At 38.8% G+C, this 12,048-nt stretch overlaps 1 protein-coding gene across 1 annotated transcript; it reads left to right on the plus strand.

Annotated features, from left to right (window-relative positions):
- Nucleotides 1–498: 498 nt before the first annotated feature.
- Nucleotides 499–11,805, plus strand: LOC140945453 (uncharacterized). Its single transcript, XM_073394477.1, has 7 exons — nucleotides 499–807; nucleotides 2,928–3,065; nucleotides 3,941–4,074; nucleotides 6,031–6,121; nucleotides 6,730–6,835; nucleotides 7,335–7,390; nucleotides 8,053–11,805. Exons 1-7 carry the CDS (start codon nucleotides 624–626, stop codon nucleotides 11,754–11,756), a joined length of 4,413 nt encoding a protein of 1,470 aa, XP_073250578.1. The 5' UTR covers nucleotides 499–623; the 3' UTR covers nucleotides 11,757–11,805.
- The last annotated feature ends 243 nt before the right edge of the window (nucleotides 11,806–12,048 follow it).

The raw sequence follows: 12,048 nt of genomic DNA on the forward strand, positions 1-12,048 counted from the left end.
TGAGTTGAAAATAAATTAAATAAGAGCTTAGGAGCCCTAAATCTTTTTCTTAATAAGAAATAATAATAACCCTTGTCAGGGAAAAGAAGTTTCAAACTACCGTCCCCGCCCCCACCCCCTTTTCAGACACAATGTAATTTTCCCCACAGCACTGGTACTAGATATAATTTCCTCTAATCTTTCCTGTGAGATCAGACCGTAAAGAAGACACCCTTATAAGTAGCTAATTCTGTCAATCCTTGATACGTGTACGTGCATGTGAAGGGAAGTGATGTGGAATCGAAGGCAAGCTACAACAAACCCCGGAACAAAGTTGACCTCTCAAGCACTTTTTGATGTAGTACGGGTAAAATTGGAACGCCTCAAGTCAAGAGGCTCGCCTTTAATCGATTCTGAGAAAATCGTACGGATTGCTATTTTTCCCTTTAAAACAGCTTAAAATCTCCAGTAAGTGGAAATTCTAGCTATCAAGAAACGTAACAAAACACGAAAGATACCTTTGTCGTAGTGAGGTGGTTCGAAGACGCCATCTTGGAATACAGATAACTTGGCAGACTGGGTCGAGTTGTTGTCTGCCTCGTGTTGAAGAAGAGGGCAGATACAAAAGCCCGGGAAAAAGGAACATGGCCGAAATGACGAAGGAAGGAGCGAAACTCCATCCGTTGGTTATATTTTACGATAGCGAAGCTGCTTACGGAAATGTCTACCGTGGAGATATCATTGAAATTGCTGCCAGATGCCACCCTGATGTAGTGAAAGGTTCATTTCAAACTCTGATTAACACAAATCAACCCTTGTGCGCTTTCGGTAAGTGAACTCCCGTGATAAAATTCATCGCTGTGCGGTGTTGAAAATCTACGCTGTCAGCAAGTTTTTGGCTGTTTTTAATACTGTGCAATTGCTTAAGAGGAAGAGCTTTGTCCTTCTACTGCTTACTGCAATAATGGCGTCTAAGGGTTTATTTAAGCTTGGAAAAGCTCTAATGTTCGGAAAAACCGAAAGTGTACTGGCGGTAAGCTTAAAATCAGTTATACACGGCCTCGTTATTGTGTGTATAGCGTGGCAGTGGTACAGAAACGGAAGTCATGCGAAGACAGTGCAACGAAGAGCCAAATTATTGTTCCTTCCTTTTTATCTAGTCCTAAATACCATCTTGTCCTGAATTCTGAGTCGTTCAGCAGAAAGAACGTCATTAAACGTCCAAACTGCGTAAAATTCTTCTGAACGTTTGACGACGCTATGCGCTTGCATGCGGTTTGTTGGCATTTCCGGCATGTAAATTATTATAAACGTTCTGTTTTGTTCACGCTGAGTGAATTTCATGTTGCTGAATTCACATCGTTTAGAAGGACGCTGACAGGTTTTTTTTTATTATTATTAAGGAATGGTAAATACGTTTGATAATTTTGAACCTAAAAACTTCCAAAATCGATTAAAACTGAGGAAAGTTATGCAATCAATGTAGTGACTCAAAACTAAACATGAGAAAGTTTACTGTTTAAGACTTAGACTTATAGTTTCAAATTATGTGGAATGGAGTATAAAGGATATCTAAAGGTATGCCCTTTCAATGAAAGCCATTAACGAAATTTCTTTTAAAAATTAATGTCGTTTGTTTCTGTCAAATGCCCGGCCAATCATAAATTTTAATTGAATTATACTAGTACAATGTAATTTGGTGAAAGTTGCCTTGTAACGACAAAAAGCCTCTGGCAGCTTTCATTTTGAACCAAGAAGCTGAAAACATATTTGCAATTTAAAATTCCTGCACATATATTTAGCTTTTATAATAGGTTGATTCCTGGGGATTATATTCCTTTATAGAAAGTTACTTTGAAGAAAGTTCTGGAAGCATCTTTTACTGTTGTTACTTAATATTCTACTAAACAGCTACTAACTTAACAATATACACAGCAAATTCTCTTTTTAAGCTTGCAAATCAATATTGTAAAGTTGTTGAATTACTGTATTTCCAAGCATAGGTTGGTTGCTGAAAGAGTTTTTCTGGAAATGTCCCAAGTAATTAACATAGTTGAGTTCCTATTTCTAGCTAAGCTGTTTGCCATAAATACATTAAAACTATAAAAAGCTTCATGCATTGATAAAAGTGTTCTTTGCTAGTAACATCTCTGTATTGAAAGAAACTAAGTAGGAATTCAGGGCTTTCAATAATATTTAAAGTTGCCTGGTATATGAAATTAGTAGCATTATTGAGCAGCTAGGAAGTTATATTTTTCTTACTCTAAACATTAAGAGAATAGCAGGTAAATACTGCCAAAAAAATTTTTTAAATATGAACCTGACATGAAACTACTAATTATTATTTTTTGTGGGGATAAAATAAACAATGAATAGCAAGTAAAGGGAAAATGTTGGTCACATGGTACAAATTGACATTCACTGTTTGCTGTAAATGTGATTCTAAATCTCTTTAACCCTTTAAGCCCCAATATCCACATACAAATTCTCCAAACTGATCTTGATATATTTCCTTAAAGAATGAGTTTAGAAAATTTGATAAAAGATCAAAGCATTTTCTCTTAAGTGATTATTTTATTAATTCTCATAACCTAATCTTTTGACAATCTATGAATATTGTTGGAAGAAAATTGATGTTGGTCACTATTTCGAATGAAAGGGTTAATGTTATTTTATTTAGTTATGTACCAGAAGAACAATGTCTTTTCAAGTGAAGGTGTGAATAGGTATTTTATTACTGTATAGTTTCATACGACACAAGTGGTTTAGTGCTCTTCAGATACAACATTATGAAATTATTATTGTATAGTTATTACTGTTACTAATAATAGTTATTATTGTATAGTTATTACTATTACATTAGTTATTACATTATTACCGTATAGTTTTCACAACAGTATGCACTGATTAAAAGAACTTGTCTTTTGTTATTTTTAAAAATGTTACAGCAACAAAAGAATGTGCTATTTCAAAAGAAGACCTCAAGGACCAGCCCTTTTTCCAAGATGTACTGAACGAATTTCTTTTTTGGATTGATGCTATGGTTAAACTAGCAAAAAAGAAACATGGCAAGTCATTTGTACCAGGTAAGATGCCAGTTTACAGGACTGTGATATACAGTAGTATTATCAACAAAGTCTTTTCATTTCCTTTAGGAGGTTCTTTGTGTACTTGTTACTTGTTTACCATTTATATGGGCAAACTGGTTGGTTCTCGGTTTGGGCAAAGGGTAAACAAAAGTTAGGGCATCTAATCCTGAAATTGCATTTAATCTTTTAAAATCTTCTCAAATTAAATCCGTTTCATTGATTAAAAAATGGTCACAAGATCCAGGGGCTCATTCTCAACAGTCGTGATAATTTCTTGGGCCCATGAAAAATCAAATATTCAAATCAAAATCTAAAGAATAACAGTGTCAGTCCTATCTAACAAACCAGGCCATTTTGTCTTGTTAACTGATAGTTTATGAAATAATAATAAATTTTTATAATAATTGCCAAGCTTTTGAAACCTCAATCTTGATTGTAAACAACATCAGCTTTCTGGGTCCCTATCAGGACTTTCAAGAAATGAACCCCTTAACTAGTTTTAAAGATGGCGTTTAACAAGCAGAAAATGAATATCCGTTTGCAACATCCTGGCCAAGCAAACGATACAAACTTAATGCAAACATCCAGTTACTCCTTGAATTTTCCAAAGGAACAACCTGAAAAAGATTGTGTTCCATTTGCTTTCCAACATAGACTATCGATACCCCGGCTCTTAATGTCAGCCCTTACAATGTACATGTAGCTCCCCCTGCTTTTGTGATATTACAAACATCAAACGCAAGAGAAGGGTTTCTTTTAAATTTTGTCTTATTCAGGTGCATATGTATGTATATGTAGTTAAAGAAGTCTATTGTAATACTTCCAATTTACATATTTTTTTTCTTAATTCATAAAAAATTATTTTCTTGCAGTCTTATGTGCACACCATGGATATCAGTTTGACTTTTTAATTTTGTTGAGTAACATGGAGAGATCTGGAATACATCACACCATTCTCTCAAAGCACAATGTTCATTTTGCAGATAGCTTGTTATTCTGCAGTGAGGTTGGTAAACTTGGAATATTGTAATACATTACATGTATTGTTGCAAACATTTATCTGTATACCTTGTTTTTTGATTAACCCTCAAATAAGCATTCCTTATCATCATCATCATCATCATTATCATTATTATCATCATCATTGTCATCTCATTAGGCAAGCATGGCCTTAAGGTGACTTTTCACAAATGATGGCTATGTCACGGGTTTTCTCCCAACTGTTCCAATAGAGATTCATGGACCTCTCTTTCCCTGTTATTCTACATGAAAATCGTGTTATCCTGGGTCTGCCTACGTATGTCCTACCAAATGCAAGCCACATGAACACCTTCCAAAATCTTCACTCAGTTGTAACATCAATATTTTTCCTTTCCTCCTTTACCTCCCCTTGTTCACTTTTTTACTGACACAGAGTTTGGTTCTTCTCTACTGCTTGCCGTGGGTTAGTAAATGTTCAGGGTAGAAAAAATTTCTCCAAAGTCTCCAAGTCAGGGAAAATTTAATACTTTGAAAGAAGTCAGAAAAAAGTGAAATTTTTTTCCAACTTGCCATGTGCTAAAAGCATGGTTCGAGTTAGCAAGGGTTTGAGTTATGGGGAGCCAACTGTACATTTGTACATTTTACGGACATGAATTATGTTGTATGTCTAGTAGAGTATTGTTCACAAAATCGAACAACACACTGCTGTTAGGTTTTCAAGAAAATCAATCCTTTTTGCACATTATGTTAAGGAACTATCAATTCATGTGCTCTGTACAGTCTTGCTGAAAGCATAAATAAATGGCTGGAGGGGATGGCTGTGAGGGGAGCGTTGAGTCCTTTATCAGATTAATATGTGCAATTGTTTATTCAATTGGTCAGGGAAGTTTTACATTTGTCCAAAGAATGTTTTTGTGGTAACCATATGACTGCTATATTTATTTGAGATAAGTCAGGTCCCATATCTTTGGCATAACAGCTGTGCATACCAGAATTTAATCCAGGGTAAGGGCTGCTGGGTGGAATATATATTAAGTGATTTGAATTTTTGTTTTGTTTCATCACTTGTGGATCACACAAAATTATTAATGAACTAGATAATATACACGTATGGGCAGGAGATCTGAAATGGGTTGATCACTCAAATTGTTATATATTAGCGGAGCTCGCACAAAGCATGAAGCACCATGGGTAAGAAAATTTGGTTGGCTATACATCCAAGAAATTTTGTTTCTGAGAAAATCCTACATACATCCACTCCTTCATGTAAGCTGAGGTGAAATTTCACATTTCAAGCACCCGCACGTTTCAGCAGTAAATCACATGTCCACCCTGGGCTTTTAGAGAGAAAAAAAACAACAATAAAGCCGGGTCTTTCTTTCAACTAAATTTTAATGTCTATGCTGTGGTGAATAACACGAAAGAGCTAGAGCAGTGAGATACAATGTAAAAACAAAGGAGACCAATTTCATTGGAAGAAAAACATGGAAATTTTATAGTGGCAGTGAGAAGATGAGAAATGCTAGTGGCTACCTAGATGAAAATGAGTGGCAGTGAAAAAAAAAGCAAACAGTACACATATGACATTTCCTCCATAAAACGGGTAACTAGGAACTGGAAGTGTCACTTTGTAGTCATGCAAAACAATGGCAAATGTACAAAAAAGAATGCTTCCACATGCAAAGTTGTTTTTTTCTGCAAATTAGACCTAATGATATTTTTTGCCATTGCTTTCGTCACTTAGCATTACACAATTTTATATTTTGCTTGAGTAAACTGTAAATATTAAAGAGAGTTTCACTTTTAGGCCAGGCTACAGTAAATCTATATACTTAGATGAGACATGCATGAGCAGGAGATATGTACAATGGGAGTATTTTATGGCACAGGCAAAATGAAACAATTAGTCAAGATCTGTATCAAAGTTAATGAAGGTGCACCTGACTAATAGTTAATTCTTTTATGATTTCTTTACTTGTAGTTGAAAGAGAGTGGAGAAAAGTTATTAAATCGCACCAAACTTTCACTTGATGGACTGTTCAGAAAATTTTTTCCAGGAAAACGTTTCAAAGGTAATAGCTCGTACAATGTGTTTTTTACCTAATGGTTGATTTTTTTTCGTTGAATAATTGCATCCCCCTCTCGACTAGACAAATTAAATACAATGTAAATGTTAATTTGAGCATATACATGTACAGTCAGTAGATTCTTACATAAAAACATTAAAATGGAGGCAAAGGGCCTATTTGCTTACTGCCAAGAAAGTTGAGACTCTATCATTGTGATGCAACCACTAGCAACAATATTATTCTATACTAGTAATAACCAAAGGTTACAGAGTGCAGGCAACAACGATCAAAGTCAATTTGCTTTTGCTCCAACGCTGTGTGTTTTCCGTAAGTTTCACCTGATGGATAGTCAAAACACGCATGATCAGATTACTAGTGATAGAAGGTCCAAGTGTGTGTGATCAAATTGCATTCTTTGCATTCCATTGATTCTTAGTGGAAGCCCAAATGAATCCTGTCTACATACATGTGATGCATGCGTAATAACAACCTGGAGATTAGGATTGCGGTCATCTCTTGCCGCCCACAATTATATTGTTAGGAAGTGGGTAATAGCCTAATCTTAACTTTTGTCATGTTTTTAATATAACCATTGTATTTTGCTATTGTAGACAGACATAGAGCTATGGGTGATGTGGATGCAATGGTGGATATTTTTACCCACACACCATTAAAGAAACTGCTACATAATATGAAGTACTCATCAACAAAAGACAGGTTTGTGCCATTTAGATAAGACCTTTTAAATTTTTTTTCTTCAAATATTTTTGATTCAAATTCTTCAGCAAGTGAGCTATCCATGACCGAAATTCTGAAACCTAGACTAGAGGGTGAACCCACCCAATAGCTGATCATCAAGGGTTTTATTTTGATCTTGAAGTTTAGATAATCTTCTGTACATCCGTGTGTATGGGTACATATCCTCGTCATGACAAGTCTTACAGCTGCAGGTGTCTGCTCATGGGGAGGTTGGATAAATGTCAAGCACTTCAAGGAGTCAAACTATTGACAAGTAACAGAAACCAAGACAAGGAGGTTTTCTTTGGTGGAAAATCTCCATTTTGTTACAATCTATTGAACATTCTGGTGCCACTGTGCTATTTTTCATGTCGACTTTTGTATAAAGACAAATTATTGATTTCTTGTTGTGTTTGTTTGAAAATCAAATGTCACTATGTACTAAGGTACATGATTTCCCTTTTGTTTTCAATTGTAGATTAGAGTATTACATTTCGCAGAGTGGCTTGAAACAGCAGCAAGCAATTTTAGAAGGTTAGTGATCATGCAGATCAGGTGTTTAAATTTTTGTGCATGAATTGTTGTCATAACGGTCGGAACACACTGATTCACAAGTTGCAGCAACACATCGCGGCAGCAGAGCACTCTTTGCAGTTCAGGCGACACGTCACAACAACAAATTGCTTTGTGGGTACTGCTCCCAGAGGTAGTGGCATTGTCTGAGTCATTTATTTACTTTTTCGCTAACCAATTACACCATTCGTTCTCAGATCTTCGTGGGGCTGCCTTATGTTATCAGTTGTAACAATACTGTATAAGTTTCAATTGATTTTTCATTTTATTCATAATTTTTTAACACTTTTTAATCTTTATATGGAAGTAGATCATCGCAGTTATAGATGCAACCTTTTGCAGTTGCGAAAAGAAAGGCTTGTACGGGATTCGAACCCTTGACCTCTGCTATACCGGTGCAGCGCACCGGTGTATCGCAGTTTGTGTATCGCAGAGGTCAAGGGTTTGAATCCTGTACAAGCCTGAATTTTTTTTCAGGCTTTCTTTTCGCAACTGCAAAAGTTGCTTCTATAACTGCGATGATCTACTTTCATGTAATTCTTCACCCCGCATTTCACATATATGATTTTCATATATTCATAACTTCGCTTTTTAATCTTCTCGCCCCTTTTGTTCTGCCTTAGAAAATTTTTGTAAGCTGGATGCATGTAGCAAGAACATGGCGATCAAGAAGTTGCTGAAAGAGGGGGTTACATATAACTCTCTGAGAACAATCTTTGAAGAGTGCTGCTCCTTCTTAGATTTTTTTGAAACTATGAAAAGTTATGGAATTGAACGCAAAGTGGCTAAAGTCATGGCCTTGCACTTTAGCGGGAAAGGATTTCACAACCAGGGAGCTAAACCATATTCAAAGCTGCATGAAGAGAAAACTATTGCAGACGAGTCGACAGAAGATCAAAGTAGTGGAGATCATTCCGTGCAGCAAAAGAACTCGGAATGTGTACAGCAAGTAAAGTTGGCTACTGAAGAAAGTCGGCCTGAATCTAAATCGTGTGACCAGGCTGCGGGGGGTGGCGAAGACTGGGAAAGAGCAGCAGCTACTGCAAAGCGTCAGAACTTTACTCTGAAATGTACTACCTCCACTCCTCTGAGCCTTATGGATGAAGATTTTTCATCCACTTCAGTTGCAAAAACGACGAAGGAACTGAGTCCGAAAGAAAGGCGGCAAAAGCCATCTGCAAATACTGGTTCCAAGGTTACACATTCCCCTTCTGAAGCAAGTGAGTGTCGAAAATCTGATAGCATTGGCAAGAAGCCTCAAAGTAATGTCGCAGAAGCTGAAGTTAGAACAAGGTCATCTACTCCAAAGTCAAGGACGAAGTCGAGGGAAAAGAGGCGTGGGACATTAAACAAACCTGTAAAAAGTAACAAAAGGGACCCCAGGGCTAAGCGAGAGACAGTAGACTTGTCCAAGGAAAGCACAAAGGAGTTAATGAAGGGGAAGAAAACAAAATCAAAAGGTAGACCTCAGGAAACACCAGGTGATAAGAAGACTAAACCAATTGTTAGTGACATTTCTTCAAATGATTTTGAAGCAGTAGCCGAGATCAAACAGAAATCCCAAGGCCCATCTTGTGATCTGAGTCCATCCTCAGATCAAGATTCAACTGTGAAGTTGGATGAAGAGTCACATCCGACAGTCGTCTCCAGCCTTGACAATGATGGCTCCGAAAAAAGGGACGGACAAAATTTCACCCGTATTTTTGTAGGCGACATCGCTATTCTAGTTCCGGTTGACGACATTGAAGTTTGTGATTCTCTCACAAATGAATTACGTGACACTAATTCGGATAGGCAAGGCGAGCTCGAAGAAACTAGTGTTGCTGACAATGTTAGAAGCCGGGATGCATCCTCCGTATGCTCAGGACCGTCAACTGTTGCTGTGAAACCTGTACAAATGGAAACTACGATTCTGTGTGAATCTAATTCAACTTCTCCACCATCACCTCGCGGAACTCTCTCAACTCGCCATGAAGACTCAGCCCATCTTGACAGTATTCCCCAGCATACTGAAGTGGTTGATATGGAGCAAGATCAGAGTTCTAAGTGTGAGGAGACTCTTGTACTGGCTTCAGGCTGTGACGGTAATCATAGCCAGATGGAACCTGAATTTAAAACAATAGTATCAAGCGAAAGGAATTGTTCTAAAGGCTCCAGTGAAGAGGCCGGGGTATGCGGCGACGACAAAAGCGACATTACTGATAAGACCACTTCAAATGGTAACGAGGCCGTGTTTGCCATAGAGGAAACCAGAAACCAAGTTGAAAGGAATGATCTCAGTGTGACCGTTGCTACTGTCCAAGTTCAAGCACTCCAAGTGGAGATTGAGGCAAATCACCCAGAGTCGGTGACTGGGGAGAATGGCTGCAAAAGTGGTCCGTACAAAGAGCTGGAACAAACGCCACTTGCTTCTCTGTCGGACGATTCCTTAGACCATGTATCGTCTGGACGATTTGTGATGAGTGAAGGATTTGCTTGTCAGGACATTAATACAGATGAAGTAGACGAAAATCGTCGTGATCTACAGGCTGAACTTTCATCAGATACCAGTAGTACAAGTGACGAGTCTTCAGTGGATACATTTTCACGTCAACCTCCACTCGGTGCGGAGCGAGGGTTTACACCCGACACAGTGCAACAGTATCCTCATCAAACGGCGTGGGTCGAGAGCATGAATGAAGGAGTACATCCGATGCCTTATGCTGCAGGTGTGAATTATCCTCATGGATCTTTTCCACCTTATGCTAACCCGTATGGAACATTTTATCAACCACAACAGGCCCTTCCTCTTTTCAAGCCTTATTTCCCATCATTTGGCTACCCCAATCAGATTCGACCAATGGTTTCACCCCACGTTTTGCAGTCCCAGTCACAGATATTCCTGCCACCATACCACCAGTACAGAAATCAAGTGATGATGCCTGGTGCAGTCCAGCAGGTTACTGGATTTCCTTCAGCAGCTGTGCAGCCATCGCAGTTTCGACCACAGGTTTACCAGGTTTTGCAAGGACCCTCTGGTTATACGTACCCTCCTGTTCCATTCTACGGCAATCCCAGCCAGCAAGCTCAAGAATCGGCAAGTTTGCTGTTTGACGCTGAAAGTACGCAACCTCAACATATTCTGGCCCACGCGTCCCCAACCCCTGAGTTTGCAAGCCCAACAATGGGTGAGGAGAAAGACGAATCTGGTTCTGAGTTATCGTTGTCTACCTCCAGCGGTAGTCCGTTCGAAATAATCACTTTACCTGCGAGCGATTCCTTTCGTCCATTGTGCGACTACTCCACCCTGCGTGAAGAATCGTTTTCTGGACAATTGGAACCTGAGTTTGAGAACTCACTGTTAGTGGCAAACGAAGGCTGTGATGTTGCTCAGGTCTTGAACTCAGGTGTCAAGGAGATGGCTAACGATAATGATAAATACGTGGACAATACTAAAGACTCGGGTTATTCAAAACAATCAAAGGAGTATTCGAGCCAGCCTCTGCCTCAAGATAAAGTGGACTCTGTCCATAAGCAGATCACTATCTTGTCCCGAGATGAGAGTATAGTGGCTATGGAAAAACGGCTTTCACCTGATGGGAGCTGCGTGGACACTGGTGGTGTAGATTTTGTAAGCGACACCATTTTTGTACAGAAAGTGGGAAGCGGCTTGGAAGAAAAGACCGCGTGTCAAAGAACTTTGCAAGATCAATCACAAAACAACGGTGATTATAGGCCTAGTAGTGAATCAGTAAAACCCAAATGTCCATCTCCAAAGCCCCAGCGGATCAAAGGAAACCTTAGTAGGAGGAACAAACCTGCAATTTCCCAACCAGTTTCTGGCCAAAATGCTGGTGGAGGTTCAGGTGATATCACGTTCGTTTCTGATCCAGCTTCAGTTAGAGAGTCATTACCACCAAAAACACTTGATCAAAATAGAAGTGAATCCGCTGTAACGTACGGTAAAAAGACTAAAACAACTCGCAGTCCCAAAACTGTAAGGTTCTCAAATGAACCCGCTGAACATGAATCGACGTATGGTAATTCCCGTGCTACCGCTGATGACAATACCCAGTCCTCGTGTAGCCGAGGCCAAAGGACGGAATCTTTGAGAATGGATGAACGTGATGCTAGTAGGCTGTTAGAAGGCAGATCACAAAGGCATACAAAAGAAAGAACTCTTGGCACAGAGTCAACACCGGTCTATGACAAGAGAAACTCGAGGAAAAGAATTAATAACAGAAGGAGGAGGCCATACGGCGAGAAAAACAGACCACCAAAACATCCTCCAAGTGCAGTGAAAGCAGAAACGGATGCTAAAATAGACCCGAATAACAACAGAGGATAGAGGAAAGTCTTGTACTAAAAAGTTACTTAGCCTTTTCAATGCCAATGTTTTGAGAGTACCGACGTAACTAATGGAAAGTACTTTTGTTGGGGTTCAATTGAATAGGCAGCCTTGTACAGCTTAGCAAACAGTACCACAGTGAGGTACGGCTAAGTTGCTTTCATTTGAGTGGTCACACTTTATGATTTCATCCACAGACTCAATTACCGCGCCAGCAAACAAGAGGTGCCACAGAAAAGTACCGCACAGTTGCTTTCATCGGACTTCACTCATAGACTTAAACGTGAGATTT

Source organism: Porites lutea, chromosome 8, assembly GCF_958299795.1.
Source record: "Porites lutea chromosome 8, jaPorLute2.1, whole genome shotgun sequence".
Lineage (NCBI taxonomy): Eukaryota > Metazoa > Cnidaria > Anthozoa > Scleractinia > Poritidae > Porites > Porites lutea.

Bases quoted from the DNA above. Each gene is read 5' to 3' on its own strand.
- LOC140945453 (XM_073394477.1), top strand. From the start codon at position 624: ATGGCCGAAATGACGAAGGAAGGAGCGAAACTCCATCCGTTGGTTATA. The intron at 3,066-3,940 runs GTAAGATGCCAG...ATTTTCTTGCAG, and splicing joins TGGCAAGTCATTTGTACCAG to TCTTATGTGCACACCATGGA. The intron at 4,075-6,030 runs GTTGGTAAACTT...CTTTACTTGTAG, and splicing joins GCTTGTTATTCTGCAGTGAG to TTGAAAGAGAGTGGAGAAAA.